Source organism: Phodopus roborovskii, unplaced genomic scaffold, assembly GCF_943737965.1.
Source record: "Phodopus roborovskii unplaced genomic scaffold, PHOROB, whole genome shotgun sequence".
Lineage (NCBI taxonomy): Eukaryota > Metazoa > Chordata > Mammalia > Rodentia > Cricetidae > Phodopus > Phodopus roborovskii.
In genome coordinates, this window is record NW_026126599.1 from 12,511,206 (window position 1) to 12,529,033 (window position 17,828).

General features: G+C 37.7%; 1 protein-coding gene across 1 annotated transcript in view; it reads left to right on the plus strand.

Annotated features, from left to right (window-relative positions):
- Positions 1–8,482, plus strand: part of LOC127237074 (vomeronasal type-2 receptor 116-like) — a 56,275-nt gene extending 47,793 nt beyond the window's left edge. Inside the window, exon 6 of the mRNA XM_051205111.1 lies at positions 7,536–8,482. Coding sequence (XP_051061068.1) covers positions 7,536–8,482 — 947 coding nt within the window. The remainder of the gene's footprint in view (positions 1–7,535) is intronic.
- Positions 8,483–17,828: the final 9,346 nt, after the last annotated feature.

A 17,828-nucleotide genomic window follows, 5' to 3' on the forward strand; every position in this document is an offset into this window, starting at 1 on the left:
TAGTCTACCTGTCAACTTTTATGCCAATAGCAACCTGTTTTCATGATTATACCACTATCATAGAGCCTGAAGTCTGGGATGGTGAAGCCCCCCACCCAATGTTTCATTATTGTATGGGGTTGTTTGGGCTTTCCTTTGTCTTTTGTTTTTCCATATAAGTTGAGGATTATTTTTTCATGGTCTGTGAAAAATTGTGCTTGAATTTTGGTGGGGATTACATTGAATCTATAGATTACTTCTGAAAAGATTGACCTTTTCACTATTTTGATCTTACCTTCCCAAGAGCATGGGAGATATTTCCATTCTCTCATTTCTTCCTTAATTTCTTTCTTTAAAAATTCAAAGCCCCATGACAGCGCCCCTTACCACCAGGAAGTAGTTCGGAAAGAATAATGCCCAAATTCCCAAATATTGTCTATAAATTTTTGTTTTCATTTAAATGGCCTTGGTCATAATAAATAAATAAACTAAATTTAAAAAGTCAAATTTCTTATTTTATAAGTCTTTCACTTGTTTGGTAATCATTACTAAAAGATATTTCATGTTGTTTTATGATTGATGTAAAAGTTAATATTTTGCTGATTTGTTTCTTATCCCCTTTATTCTCTGTATATACTAGAGCTAATGATTTTTAAAATTAGGTTTGTATCCTGCCACTTTGCTGAAGGTGATTATCAGATGCAGGAGTTCCCTGGTAGAGATTTTCCTGACACTTATGTAAACTATCATTTCATCTGCAAATAGTGACACTTTGACTCTTTCCTTTCCAATTTGTGTTCATATCCTCTTTACAGGACTTTTTAGGTGACCTTGTTTGCCACAATTAAACTATTTGACATTTCCACTGTTCTTCAGAGCTATGGAAATCAATATTTCTATCCATGCATAATCATGATCATGCTATTCAATACTGATTCTTGCTCAGATCCTTTACTTCAAAGGTGCTGAACTTATCTTTAAAGGAGTATCTTTTTGCATTGAGGATTAGTATTTTCAAAAGTCAGAGTTTCAATTATTTGTCTAGTTTCTGAATCTGGTATACTTCTATTTACTGCTGAAGTCAATCTTAGTCACAAATCTGTGAGGGCTCAAGTAGAGGTCATAGGAGGTTCAAGATTTTGGTGATGGTAGGCTCCAGAACGTCCAGAGTGCTAGGGCAGAACCACTCAAGCAGAGGGAGCAGGGGGATCAAGATTCAGGATGTTCCTAGGAAAGGATGGGGTGGTTGGTCCTGAACTGGCCAAAGACTCACCAAAAGTGAGGGCATAGGAGGGCAAGTTTCAGGTAGGGCAGGCTCCAGATGATCATTTGAATACAATTTTTGCAATTGGTAGTTCACCTCTTTAAATGGCCCCCATTTGAACTCTTATACTTTCAGTATCTGTTCTCCCAGAAGTTGGCATTGGGAGTGCCAAAATTCCTCTGAGCTGGAGCCACTCTGGAATTGTTTTAGTTAAAGTAATTCCAGACAAAACATTATCATTGTGGAATCAGTTGTGGGCTGCTGGGTTATCAGATCTTTGCAAAAATGAATTTTATGAGACATACATTTTATAATGTGTTACAATAAAGTACACCGTTGACTTGTAGGAGTTATAGGTGTTTAAGATTTGTGATAGCAGCACTTCGAAGGCAAAGGCATGAGGACCACAAATTTTAGACCAGACCATGCTACATAATGAGACACCATCTCAAAATGACAAGGGCTGGCATGTAGTTTAGTGGAGCACTTGCCTGCAAACACAAATGTGTTATATTAGCTATCAAGCTTTTGATATGTGTGCCACAATAAAAAAAAAACATTCAGGTTATATGTTCCTGGTAAGGAAATAGTGGTGAGGAAATGATATCCCAAGAAATGGCTAATACTAATACTTGTTTATGGAGAGACATAGATGGATTAAATAGTGAGGAGAATTGAAGTAGAGAGGTAAAGTAGGGACTTTGAAGGGGGAAAACTAACATTAGTAACCATTTGAAGGAAATAAAACATGACAAAATGCACATGCAGGGAAATCAGGAAAGTGTAGAAAAGTTTGATCACAGATGGGATCAAACAAATAATGTTCTCAAAGAATGCATAAAACAAACAACTTTAGAATTCTTTGGTATGATTTTTTGTTTCATTTTTTTTCTATCTTTACATCTCAATAAAAATTTTCCCTCTCTCCCCTCTTCCCAGTTCTTTCCCCAACTTCCAACCCAGACCCAAACAATCATATTTCACTTTTTCTCTTCAGATACAATAGGCATCCCATTAAGTCAGCCACCCATTTCATATGTAATTGCTGGGAGAGTAAGAACTTTCTCCTCTATTAAGTCTGTTTGAGAGACCCTGGCAGGAGAAAAGTGGCTGAAATGTAGAATCAGATTCAGATACAGCTCCTGGTAGCATTGCACAATAAAGTTCTGAAGAAAAAAGAAACAGTGCAGAGAACCCAGATTAGTCTCCTGAAAGCTTCCTGGTTAGTTGTTCTGTTTCTGTGAGAACCTACTATCTCATGTTACTTGGTTCTGTGGGGTTTCTTTTGGTACCCTTGACACCAGTCACTTACAATGTTTCCTAGCCATCTCCCTACGAATTCCCATAGCCCTGTGTAATATTTGTCTCTGCATTCTGTCAGTTGCTGGATAAATCCTCTCTGGTGTCTCTTGGATGAGGCATCAATTTCTCTGTGTCTGTGGGTTGTAGCATAGTTCTCCTTTACTTTATGGCTATTTCCTTTTTATTTTACACACAAAGCTGAGTATAGTTCCAAGGTCTGTAAAGAACAGTGACATAATTTTGTTAGGAATTCCACTTAATCTGTAGATTGTTTTTGGTAAGATGCCATTTTACTAGATTAACCCGGCCAATCTCTGAGCATGGAAGATCTTTCCATCTTTTGACATCTTTTCATATTTTTTATTAAAGACTTGAAGTACTTGTAGTACAGGTATTCCACTTGCTTGGTTAGAGCTACTTCAAGATATGTTTTTATTATTTGTGGCTATTGTTCAGGGTTTTGTTTCCCTGATTTTTTCTCAGCCTGTTTATCATTGTATATAAGAGGGCTATCAATTTTGTGAACTGAGTTTGTGTCCAACCACTTTTCTGAAATCGTTTATCAGTTGTAGGAGTCCCTCATAGATCTTTTGGGATCCCTCATATGTACTATCATATCATCAAATAGAGATACATTGAATGCTTTCTAATTTGGATCATCCTGATATACATTGGCTGTCTTGATGCTCTAGCTAGAACTTCAAGTACTAAACTGAATAGATATGGAGAGAGTGGACAGTCTTGTTTTATTCATGATTTTTGTGGAATTGTTTTGAGTTGCTGCTTAATTTGATGTTGGCTATCAGCTTGCTATATATTTACTTAATTTGTTCAAATAAGTTCCTTTTATTTCTTATTTCTTCCAGAATTTTATCATGAAGGGCTGCTAGATATTGTCAAATGCTTTCTCAGCATCTAATGAGATAATCATTTGTTTTTTCTTTCTGTTTTTGTTAATATGGTGGATTATAATGACATATTTTACGTGAAACCACCTCTGATTCTCTGGGTTGAACCTATTTGATAGTGTGAGCTATTTGTTGTATTCTTAGATTTAGTTTGCAAGTATTTTATTGCATCAATGTGCATAAGTTAAAATGGTCTTTAATTTTTGTTTATTTATTTATTTTTATTAATGTATGTATGTATTTATTTATTTTTGAATCTAGCATTTGTGTTGTCAGGGTGCCAGGGAACATATAGAATGAATTTGGCCATGTTTGTTCTCTTCCTAATTTGTAGAATAAATTGAGGCATATTGGTATTGCTCTTCTTTGAAGGTCTAGTGGAATTCACTGGAAACATGCGGATTTTGCCTTTTTGTGGCTGCTTATATTCTCTTGTAGGTTATAGCTATATTTAAATTGTTTACTTGATTTAAATTTAGTAAATGATATCTATTGAGAAAATTGTCCATTTCTTTTATATTTTCAATTTTGTGGAACAAAGCTTTTTGAAGTATGATCTAATGATTCTTTGGGTTTCCTCAGTATCTGTTGTTATTTCCTTCTATTGGTTCTGACTTTGTTAAATTAAATATTCTCTCTCTCTGCCTTTTGGTTATTTTGCATAAGGGTTTGTCTACGTTGCTGATTTTCTCAAAGAACCAACTCTTTGTTTCATTGTTTCTTTTTATTGTTCTCCTTGTTTTTATTTTATTGAATTTAAAACTCAGTTAGATTATTTTATAACATCTCCTCCTCGTGGGTGTGCCTGATTCTTTTTGTTCAACACTTTCCAAGTGGGATTTTGTTTCTGGTATGAGACTTCTCTAATTTTCTTTTACAGGCACTTTTTGTGTCACCCATAGCTTGCCTATGTTGTGCTTTCATTTTCATTGTATTCTAGGGAGTCTCTATTTTCTTTCTTATTTACTCTTTGGCCCATTGGTCAATTAGTTGAGAATGATTCAGTTTCCAAGAGTTTGTAGGCTTTCTGTTGTTTTTATTGGTGTTGCACTCCACCTTACACAAAGATGGTCTGATAGGACACAGTGGATTTTTTCAAATATACATATTTGAAGATGGTATATCCTTTTATGTTTGGGTAAACTACTGTATAAATGTCTGTTAGGTCCATTTAAGCCATAACATCTATTAATTCCATTATTTCTCTGCTTAGTTTCTCTCTGGATGACCTCTCCATTTCTGACACAAGGGTGTTGAAGTTTTCCATTATTAATATGTGGAATTTGATGTGTTGTTTAAGCTTGGTAATGTTTCTTTTATAAATGCCCATGCATTGCATTCAGGGCATAGATGTTCAGAATTAAAAATGTCATACTACTGGGCATTTCCTTTAGTAAATATGAAATGTTTTTCTTCATCTCTTTTGATTTACTTTGTTTTAAAGTCTATACCATTATATATCAGAATCTGTTTGCTTGTTGTAGTCATTTGATTGGAAAACCTTTTTCTAATCCTTTATTCTGAAGTTATGTCTGTTTGATGCTGAGGTGAGTTTCTTGTCTGCAGCATAAGGATGGATGCTGTTTTCATGTCATATCAATTTTTGTAGCCTATGTCTTTGGATTAAGGAATTAGATCAATTGATATAAAGATATATTAATGACCAGTGATTATTAATAGTAGTAGTGGTAGTAGCAGTGTGTGTGTGTGTGTGTGTGTGTGTGTGTGTGTGTGTTTGTGTGTATGTGTGTGTGTGTGTGTGAGACTTTACTGGTTTTTCTTGGTGTAAGATTATCTATTCCCTGTATTTTTCTCTATGTAGGTAACTTTGTTACGCTAGAGTTTTCCTTCTAGTACCTTCTGTAGGGATAGAACTGTGGATAGATATTGTTTAAATTTGATTTTTGTCATGGATTATCTTGGTTTCTCCATTATGGTGATTGAAAATTTTGCTGGTTTTATTAGTCTGGACTGGCATCTGTAGTCTCTCAGAGTCTTCAACACATTTACCCATGCCCTTATAGCTTTTAGAGTCTAAGTGAGAATTTCAGTTTCATTTTTATAGGTCTGCCTTTGTATATTACTCAGGGACTTCTTTTCTGATTTAATCTATTTGGTGTTCTGTAATCTTCTTGTACCTTAATAGGCATGTCCTCTTTAAGTCAGTGAAATTTTGTTCTATGATTTGATTATCTATTTTCTGGATAGTTATGCTCAGATTCTTCTCCTTCTATTACTATTATTCTTTTTTCTTTCTTCAAAGTTTAGCACAATAAAATAAAACCTTGTGAACCCTAATTTCATTTTTTATTTTAAATGTTTTTTATTTAAATTTGAAACAACCTTGTTTTACATGTCAATTCCAGTTTTTGCATCTTCATGTCTTCCTCTGGTCACCTCACCAACCCCCATCCTATCCCCTTTCTGCTCTCCAGGGAGGGTGAGGCCTTCCATGGGGAGTCTTCAAAGTCTGTCAATCATTTGGAGCAGGGCCCAGGCCCTCCCCCTGTGTGTCTAGGCAGAGATAGTATTCTTGTATGTGGAATGGGCTGCCAAAGTCCATTCATATACTAGGGATAAATACTGATCCATTTCCAGAGGCCCCATAGACTGCCTAGTCTTCCCAGCTAACACCCACATTAGAGGGTCTGGATGATGCTGGTTTCCCAGCTATAAGGCTGGAGTTCATGAGCTCCCTTTGTTCAGGTCAGCAGTTTCTGTGGGTTTCTAGCTTGGTCTTTACCCATTTGCTCATCATTCCTTCCTGTCTGAAGCTGGATTCCAGGTGTTCAGCTCAGTGTTTACTTGTGGGTATCTGCTTCTGCTTCCATCAGTTATTAGGTGAAGGCTCAGCGAGAGGGCCTGGTGTTCTGCTCTCTCCGTCCTCCATTTTGAAACTTCTCCTCTCTGTTCCGGAAACCTCCTTGTCCCTTAGTCCTACCTAGTGAACCCTACTTTTAATACAATCTCTTAAATGAAAAAAAATTCTATTTGTGTATAATCTCCAAGGTTCTTACCATTTTCAGATACTTTTGTTATCATTTCTTTTTCTTGTTTTACCTATCGATCACAATTCCCTGTCTCTCCCTCATCGCCTTTCTCCATTCCTCCCTCTCTCCTTCCCTCCCACCCTCTCTTCCCTGAGGACCGACCCATCAAATTCCCCCACCCCACCCCCACTCCACAGGGAGGGTGTTTTTATTGTTTTTACTTTTATTTTCATGCCTTGAATATTTTTCTTGCATGATTCTTTCTTTCTATTTTTTTCTTTTTCCCCTTAGCTTCCTTCACATTATTTGAGGGATTTGATGATTTCCTCTAATTTTTTGATTAGCATTTCCTTGATTACTCCAATTGAGTATTTCATTCCTCTTTAAGGACACACCTCATGTTCCATAAAGTTTCTTTTAAGGTAATTTTCTGTGATTTCACTGAGTTGGAATATTCAGGGATTATTGTGTTAGGATAGGTGGACTTTGGTGGTGTCATATTGCTGTAGCTGTTGTTCATAGCATTTCTCATGATGGAATTTAGGCATGTGGGGTTGGGATGATTAGTTCTAGTTCCTGATTTCTGAGTGTCTCTTGTTGTATGGGTGTTTAGTTCCTTTCTGTCCTCTTTCCAGTATTACTTGCCTGGATTTCTAGTGGAAGTCTGTCAAAGTAGAAAGTCCACCTTCTGATAGTTATCTTGGCCTTCCTTTTAGTTGGGGGAGGGTCTCTAAATTTCTGCATGGTTTTTCATGCACCTAAGAAGCTGGAGAGTCTGACTGAGCTGGTGTGGATTAAATTTAGAATTCTTAAAATATAACATGACAGTATTCCCTCATCTGAAGAAGCTGATTACTATTTGAATATCATTTGCCAAGAAAAACAGTTATAATCTTGTTATCCCATGGATTATTCTGGTATAGGCATGGCAAATATTAGTAAGGGGATTTCCAAACAGTTATTTTCCTTGGCACTATAGTAAAGCTGAAAGTTCCTGGCTACATACATCAGTGGAAGGAACTCATAGTGCAATGAATAGGAAATGAGTAAATAATTGTAGAAGCTGAAATTTTGGTTCATTTTCTCTCGTAGATCAGCAAGAATGTATGCCTTGCCCAATTCAAGAGTACCCAAACACCGAGAGAAACAACTGTCTTCCCAAGTCAGTGACATTCCTTTCATTGGAGGATTCTCTGGGCATGGCTCTGGTCTGCACAGCTCTGTGCTTTTCTGTCAGCACAACTGTAGTTTGGGGGATCTTCCTCAAGCATCAAGACTCACCCATCGTTAAGGCCAATAACAGGACTCTCAGCTTCATCCTGCTCATCTCCCTCCTCCTCTGCTTCCTGTGCTCCTTTCTCTTCATTGGCCAGCCAAGCACAGCCTCCTGCATATTGCAACAAATCACATTTGCACTTGCGTTCACTCTGGCTCTTTCCACTGTTTTGGCCAAAAGTATAACTGTAATTCTGGCCTTTAGCCTCATAAAACCAGGGAGAACAATGAGAAGACTATTTGTCTCTGGCATCTATAACTCTGTCATCCCCTTGTGTGTCCTGATCCAGCTTACTCTCCTGGGAGTCTGGATGGGAACCTCACCTCCCTATGTTGAAGCAGATGCACACTCTGCATATAGTTACATCATCATTTTGTGCAACAAGGGCTCAGTCACCTCTTTCTACTGTGTGCTGGCATACTTGGGGATCCTGGCCCTAGGGAGCTTCACTGTGGCTTTCCTAGGTAGGGATCTGCCTGGTACATTCAATGAAGCCAAGTTGCTGACATTCAGCATGCTGGTGTTCTGCAGTGTCTGGGTCACCTTCCTCCCTGTCTACCACAGCACCAATGACAAGGCCATGGTGGCTGTGGAGGTCTTCTCCATCTTGGCCTCCAGTGCAGGGTTGCTAGGGTGCATCTTCTTCCCAAAGTGCTACATAATACTTCTAAGACCTGATAAGAACTCTTTGAAGTGTTACAAGAACAAAACACAATCCAGAAAAACAGATAATTTTGATGAATATACTAAGTCTTTCTCATAATAACCCTTTAGTAAAGTAAAATCTTGAAATTTTTACTTGCTCAGATGTTTTTCTGAAATGTATAAAAGTGACTTTAAACTAAAATAAATGATTCCCTCACAGTATATCACATAGACATAATCTATTTCAGAATAGAAGATATTGCTGAAAATTCGCTATTTACTTATATATTTATGCTACTTATAAATTTGTGAGCAATTTGCATATTCAAAATTTAATTACATGATAGTAACAGAAATAAATTATATATCAATCCTGAGGAGTGATGCTCTTATACTCTCTAAAGATTTAGCACTCATATTGGCTTAATAAAATGCTGAGTTGCCAGGAGCCATGCAGAAAGTATAAGTGGGGCAACCAGACTAGGAGAATTCCTGGGAAAAGGAAGGCAGAGACACAGTCACCAGGCAGATGCAGAGGAAGCAAGATGAGAATGCCTTACTAAGTAAAGGCACCAAGCCATTTAGCTTAACATGGATAAGTATTATGGGTTTATCAAATCCAAGAACACATCAGAGAAATCATCCACTAACAGGAATGCAGGGATGGTTCAACAAATGCAAATCTATCAATGAATCTACTATACAAACAGACTGAATAAGAAAAAGCAGTAGGGATGTGGTGACCCAAGCCTTTAACCCCAGCACTCAGGAGGCAGAGTCAGGAAGATCTCTGTGAGTTCAAGGACAGCATGGACTACAAGAGCTAGTTCTAGGACAGTTTCCTAAACCACAGAGAAACACTGTCTGGGAACCACCCCTGCCCACTCCCCCAAAAAAAAGAAAGAAAAGGAAAAACCATATGATCATCTACATAGATGAAAAGGCCTTTGACAAAATCCAATACTACTTCATGATGAAGGTGTTGGAAAAATCATGGATAACAGGAATATACTTAAACATAAAAGAAGCAATATATAGCAAACCAACAGCCAACATCAAACTAAATGTATAGAAGCTCAATGCAGTTCCTCTGAAATCAGGAATAGAACAAGGTTGTCCACTCTCTCCACATCTCTTCAAAATTGTACTTGAAGTACTAGATAGATGTAGAGAGCTGCGAAGTGCCGCACCTTAAAGATGGCGCTGGCTTCCGCCTTCCACCTTCCCGATGGTGAGCACTCCCTGTTGTAAACAAGTCCTTATTTGGCTAAGCCTGTTCAGCTTGCTTGCTTCCGTATAAGTGCAGCCTATCTGCAGGGTCCAAGTGGCTCACTGGGGTTGGTCAGTGCAAGGGGATTTAAGCCTGTGAGGGCGTTTCCCCGGGATCATCAGAAGGACAAGTTTGTTCAAGGATCCTGATTAAACTGCTAGAAGAAGATCTTGCCCAAGTTGCATCTTCCTTGCAGGCCGAGGTTGGGCGCGACAGATAGAGCAATAGGACAAAAAAAGGAGAACAAGGGAATATAAATTGGAAAGGAAGAAGGAAAACTTTCACCATTTGCAGATGATATGATACTTTGTACATGTGACCCGAAAAATTCTACCAGGGAACTCCTACAGTTGATAAACACATTCAGCAAAGTGACAGGTTACAAGATTAACTAAAAGAAATTTACTAGCCCTACCATATACAAATGATAAATGGGATAAAAATCACTCTTTACAATAGCCACAAATAGCATAATATACTTTGCAGTAATGCTAATCAAACAAGTTAAAAACCTGTATAGCAAGAACTTTCAGTCTTTAAAGAAAGAATTTAAGGCTCTGTGTCTTACTGGGCCCTCTGCTCCACTGCTGTGGTTGAGCACGGGGCCAGAGTGCTAGTCTAACAACTCTTCCACATCCAGGGACCTTCCTGGATCTTCTCTGAGCACACTGGACCTGTCCATCCACATGAGACTACCCTGAATCTCTACCTGCCTGATGTTTGACTCCCATCACTGGGCCTCTGCCAGGGGATAGTCAGGAAGCAGTTCAGGCCAAATGCCCTCCCCACACATACCCTTCCCTGAGAAGTCCCTGGGTTAAACCTGAATCATGCTCCCCACTATATCTTGTCCCTACATAGTACAGTCCTATTACTCTGATCCATAAACCATCCACCCAGAACCTGCCCTCCCCCACCCTGTGTCCTACTGGGCCTGCTGCTCCACTGCTCTGCCAGAGTGCTTGTTCTACAACCCCTCCACCTCTGGGGAACTTCCTGGATCTGGTCTGAGCACACCGGACCCGCCTATCCATTAGAGACCACCCTGAGTCCACACCTGCCTGATCTTTGACCCCCATCAACAGGCCTTGGCTAGAGGAGGAGAGACCTCCTAGAGAGCTTGGAACATCTAGAGTTACAAACATCAAACTCCTGACCCACCTACACCCCCTGAGAGAATAGAGGAGAGAGAAAGAGGGGGGGGGAGAGGGAAGAGAGAGAGATTCCACCTGCACCTGATGGAAGAAGCGATGGGAAGACGGCAACACAAGAAAACACCCAACAATGGAAAAACAAGCATAACACCACCAGAATCTAGGGACTTTACACCAACTAGAACTAAACACACCAAAGCAGACAAAGCAGTAGAGAACGACTTAAAAAATAACTTCATAAAAATAATAGAGGCCTTCAAAAACTATGTAAGAAAATCTATTGAAGAAGTGGAAGGAAAAAAATATACAAACATGGAAGAAATGAACAAATTTCTTAAAGAAACTAATGAAAGCCAGAAAAAAACAATCAAACAGATGAAGGAAACGATCCAAACAGTTCAAGATCTGAAAACTAAAATGGAGAAAATAAATAAAACACAAACTGAGGGAATGCTGGAAATAGAAAAACTGGTCAAACAATCAGGAACTAAAGATGCAAGCGTAAGCAACTGGATACAAGAGATCAAAGAGAGAATCTCAGGTGCTGAACACAAACTAGAGGATGATTCATAGACCAAAAAAAAAAAAAAAAAAAAAAAATTTAAATCCAACAAATCCTTAACAGAAAACATCCAGGAAATGTGGGACACCGTAAAAGGCCAAACCTAAAAATAATAGGCATAGAAGAAGGCGAAGAAGACCAGCTCAAAGGTGCAGAAAACATATTCAACAAAATCATAGTCCCTATCTAAGGATTTAAATATGCTATATTTTTTACAAATTTTATTTAATCTTCAGGCACATTTTGCATTAGAGTTCATTCTTGTTGTTGTATAGTCTACAGGTTTTGTTGATGTTACAATAATATGTATTTACCATTGCAGTTTTGTACAAAGTATTTCATTGCCCTAAAGGTTCTCCAGGCTCGCCTACTTATCTTTTTACCAACAGAACACTTGGAAACCACTAATCATTTTATTATTTTCAGAGTTTTTCTGGAATGTCATATAATTAGAATCATGATATGTAGCTCTTTCATGTTGTCTTTAAGTTTATTTCTTGTCTTCCCAGGGATTGATAGCTCATTATTTCTTGGAAGTAAATAATATTCTGTGATACAGATATGCTTTCATTTATTTAACCATTTACCATCTTGATATGTCTTGGTTAGCTCTAAATTTGGACAACTATTAATAAAGCTGCTATAAACATTTGTGAAAAAAAGGAAAGAATATTAAAAGGCAGTGAAGGAAAAAGACCAAATAACATAATATCAGACCTATCAAAATTACAACTGACTTCTCCATGAAAACTCTCAAAGCCAGAAGGTCCTTGATAGATGTTCCACAAATCTAAGAGTCCACAGATGCCAGCACAGGCTACTATATGCAGCAAAACTCTCAAACTCTAAAGACAGAGAAAATAAAATATTTAATGGCAAAGCCAGATTTTCACAACATATGTATATACAAATCCAGCCCTACAAAAAGTTCTGGAAGGAAAACTTCAAACCAAGGAAGTTAACTACGCTCACAAAGATATAGGTAATAGATAACCCCACTTCAGCAGAACCCAAAGGATAAAGCAGGGAAAATATATTCCCAATACCATCACAAACAACAATTCTAAAACAAACAAGAATTAACAATCAGTGGTCCTTACTTTCCCTCAACATTAATGGTCTTAACTCGACTATAAAAAGACACAGGCTAACAGAATGGCTGCAAAGACAGAACTCATCCTTCTGCTGAATACAAGATAAATATCTAAGCTTCAAAGACAAACATTACCTCAGGGTAAATGATTAGGAAAAGATCTTCCAATCAAATGGACTCAAGAAGCAAGCAAGTGTAGCTATCCTAATATCTAACATGTTAGACTTCAAACCAAAATAAATCAAAAGAGATGCACAAGGTCATTAATTGTACTTCACAGGAGAAATACATCAGTACAAAGTCTCAATTCTGAACTTCTATGCCCAAAATACAAAAGCACCCACATTTGTAAAAGAAACACTACTAAAATTCAAAGCTAATATAAAACCTGAAACACTCATATTGGGAGACTTCAACACCCCACTACCAACACTAGACAGGACCACCAGGCAGAAACTTAACAAAGAAACAAAAGAACTAACAGAAGTTTTGTTCCAATTGGGTTAAACAGATATCTAAAGAACATTCCATCCCAACACAAAAGAATATACTTTATTCTTAGTTCCACATGGAACCACCTCTAAAATTGATCACATACTTGATGACACAACAAACCTCAACAGATAAAAAAAAAAATGGAATAGTCCCCTGTATCTTATCAGACCACCATGTGTTAAAGTTGGAATGCAACAACACAAATTGCAGAAAATCTACAAACTCTTGGAAACTGAACAATGCGCAATTGTACCATACTTGCTAAAAAATAATGAAAGAAAGAAATTAAAGACTTCCTAGAACTCAATGAGAATGAAGACAGAACGTACTGAAATTTATGTGACATTTTGAATGCAGTGCTATGAGGAAAGTTCATTGCATTAAGTGCCCATATGAAGAAAATGGAGGATAGTCCCTTAGAGAATTAACAGCACAACTGAAAGCCTTAAACAAAACAAGCAAACTCACCCCAGAGGACTAGACACCAGGAAACAATCTATTTGAGGGCTGAAATCAATAAAGTAGAAACAAGGAAAACAATACAAAAAATCAATGTAACAAAGAGTTGGTTTTTTGAGAAAATAAATAAGATAGATAAACCTTTATCCAAACTAACCCAAAAAGCAAAGAGAGAACATGCAAATTAATAAAATTAGAAACAAAAGGAGGGACATAACAATGGATATTGAGGAAATCCAAACACTTTTCAGGTCATACTTTGAAAACCTGTACTCCACAAAATTTGAAAATTCAAAGGAAATGGACAAATTTCTGGATAACTATCATTTACCAAAATTAAATCAAGAACAGATAAGCAACTTAAATAGACCTATAAACCCAAATGAAATACATGCAGTCATCAAAAACCTCCCAACCCCCAAAAAAGCCCAGGCCACATTAGCTTCAGTGCAGAATTCTACCAGAAATTCAAAGAAGAGGTAATAACAATACTCCTCAAAGTGGTCCACACAACAGAAGCAGAAAGTTCATTACCAAATTCTTTTTATGAGGCCACATTATCTTGGTACCCAAGCCACACAAAGACACAACTAAGAAAGAGAACTACACACCAATTTCCCTCATGAACATTGATGCAAAAAATACTCAATAAAATCCTGGCAAATAGAATTCAACAACACATCAGAGAAATCATCCATCATGACCAAATAGGCTTCATCCCTGCATTGTAGGTGAGGACCAATATATGAAAATTCATCAATCTGATCTACCATATAAACAAACTGAATGCTGAAACAGCCTTTGACTAAATTCAACACCCTTTCATGATAAAGGTCTTGTAGAAATCAGGGATAACAGGAACATGCCTAAACATAATAAAGGCAATATACACTAAACCAACAGCCAACATCAAACTGAATGGAGAGAAGCTTAAGGCGTTTCCTCTAAAATAAGGAACAAGACAAAGCTGCCTACTGCCTCCATATCTCTTCAATAGTGTACTTGAAGTCCTAGTGAAAGTAATAAGACAACCAAAATTGATCAAGGGGATACAAATTGGAAAGGAAGGAGTCAAACTGTCATCATTTGCAGATGATATGACAGTTTACATAAGCGACCTGAAAAACTCCACCAGGTAACTCCTCAAGCTGATAAACGCCTTCAGCAAACTAGCAGGATACAAGATACTTTCAAAATATCAGTAGCCCTACTATATTCAGAGGGCAAAGGGGTAGAGAAAGAAATCAGAGAAACACCACACTTTAAAATAATCACAAACAAAATAATGTATCTTAGGGTAATGCTTACCAAATAAGAGAAAGGCCAACATAGCAAGAACTTTGTGTCTTTAAAGAAAGAAATTAAAGAAGATACCAGAAAATGGAAAGATCTCCCATGCTCTTGGAGAGGTAAGATAAACAAAGTAAAAATGGTAATCTTGCCATAAGCAAACTATAGATTCAATGCAATCCCCATCAAAACCCAGTACAATTCTTCACTAACCATGAAAGGAAAATAATCAACTTTAAATTCAAAAGACACAGGATAGCCAAAACAACCTTGTACAATAAAGGAACTTCAGGAGGCATCACCATCCCTGACTTCAAGCTCTACTAAAGAGTTATGGTCCTGAAAACAGCTCAGTATTGGCACAAAAATAGACGGGTAAACCAATGGAATCAAATTGAAAATGTGGTTATTAAGCCACACACCTACCAACTCCTGATTTTTGACAAAATAGCTAAATGTATACAATGGAAGGAGGAAAGCATCTTCAACAAATGTTGCTGGCACAACTGGATGATGTTATTTAGAGGACTGCTCATAGACCCATGTCTATCACCATGAACAAATCTCAAATCCAAGTGGACCAAAGACCTCAACATAAATATATCCACACTGAACTGCTTAGAAGAGAAAGTGGGAGGTACACTTGAACAAATTAGTATAGGAGACCTCTTGCTGAACATAACACTAGTAGTACAAACACTGAGATCGACAACTAATAAATGGGACCTCCTCAACTTGAGAAGCTTATGTAAGGCAAAGGACACAACTAACAAGACCAAACGGCAGCCCACAAACTGGGAAAAGATCTCCAACAACCCTACATCTTACAGAGGGCTGCTCTCCAAAATATACAAATAACTCAAGAAACTAGTCACCAGAGACACCAAATAACCCTATTATAAAATGGGGTACAGAAATGAAGAGAGAATTCTCAATAGAGGAAGCCAAAAAGGCTAAAAGACACCTAAGAAAGTGGTCAACTACCTTAGCTATCAGGGAAATGCAAATCGAAACTACTCTGAGATACCATCTTACTCCTGCCAGACTGGATAAAATTAGAAACACCAATGACAACTTATGCTGGAGAGGATGTGGAGAAAGGGGAACACTCCTTCACTGTTGGTGGGATTGCAAATTTGTAAGGCCATTTTGAAGATCAGTATGTCAGTTACTCTGGAAAATGAGAACTAGTCTGCCATAGGACCAGCAATTCCACTCTTAGGCATGTACCCAAATGATCCATATATATGCAACAAAGACATGTCTTCAATTATGTTCATAGCAGCATTGTTTGTAATAGCAAGATGCTGGAAGCAACCTAGATGCCCCTCAACTGAAGATGTGGCACATTTACACAGTGGAATACTACTCAGCGCAAAAAAAAAAAAAAAAAAAAAAAAAAAAAAGGAATCTTGAAATTTGCTTGTAAATGGAAGGAATTTGAAGAAAACATCCTGAACGAGGTAACTCAGTCCACTCCCAAAAATACCGTGGTATGTACTCACTCATATATGGATTTTAGACATAAAACAAAGGATCACCAGCCTATAATTCATACTGCCAGAGAAACTTGGATACAAGGAGGAACCTAAGACATTCATACAAGGTCCTTCACAGAGGGGGAAAGGAACAAGATCTCCTGAGCATATTGCGAGTGGAAGGGCAGTGTATCATTCTGGGTATATTGTAGTGAGATAGTCCTTCTGTGGCACTGACCACGCCCATTGGGGGTGGAGCCATGGGCGGAAGTGACCTGTGGAAGGAGGTCGGAGGAAGAGCCGGGAAAAGTTCTCTTGCTGGCAGGACTCGGACAGGAGAGCATCGGGTGGAATTTCCTGGTGTTCACCTGTCTAGGTTGTAAGTTATTTCTCTCTGAATAAACATCTATTCTGCCTATTTGATTATCCTGATCCTTATTTAACCGTGATAGTATGTTACAAATTGTTACTGGTCATGGTCAAGGGAAAAGGTATAAAAAGAGATTAGATTCATATATATCTTTTTGTGGGAAAAGTGGATGAAATAAACAGGTGAATTTTTGAGTCTATTTTTTAACAAGACCAGTCACGTTAATTATATATATGCTCTCTCTCTCTCTCTTCTAGGATATTTTGGTACATTGATTAAAATTTGTTTTTCTATTCATGTCAATTGTAATGTAAAGTTTTAGTCCTTGGAATCTATTTAGAATACTAAAGAAATGCAGCTAATAGATATCTACAACAACAATCCAACTTACAAAACATAAGAGATATATTTTAGATATATAGCTGATATTTAAACACTTCAAAGATCTACAGAATATGACATTTAAAATGTTTTAATAACATAAGACTTTTCATGACAGTGCTACTGGCATCACCAATTTATGACAAAAAACACACAAACAAACAAAAGGATGATGGATGACATATATCATAGAATCTCCATAGGAATTTGTTTTCTTTGTGTCAAAAACTAGCTATTTGTGTCAGAACATGTCCTTGGCTTAGCTGCAGTCAGCATATCATGCAAATTGGACAAGCAGGTCACAAAAGAAAGTAACTGCTGAACTTTGCCAAGACAAGGCATGACAGTCCTTCTAAATCCCTGCTATACAGATATGTATGTGCACAGAAAAGTCACACATTTTTTGGCCTGTAGGCCAAAGATGGATGGCCCCTTTCCATTTCTTTGTGTCACTCTCATAATATCACTGGTAGCTGGTAGACACAATGAAGTTGGGCATAGATGATTCCTCATGTCCTTGTGTTCTAGTACAATCTCTCAGTACCACCCTGCAGCATCCACTTTAAGGGTCTGTTCTTCCACTATACCTACATACAAAGGGGAAATTGCCATACCTGGTGATTGCTGATTTCTCCTTCCTTACAACCTGTCAACCACCCATTCTAACATTTTCATAGCCACAGGTCCTAGTACCGCATTCAATCTAGAATCCCCAATGGCCACACCTGGTGGGGACTAGAAACACTTACAAGCCAATACAAAGACAACATACTTTCCTAAGGTCCAGAGTGGATAATATAAACCAAGAAATGAAATACCACAAACCAAACAAAGACAGATCCAGAAATCAACACCTAGTGTCACAGATATCTAGACACCAGTCTACCAAAGTCATCAACCATATAAACAAAC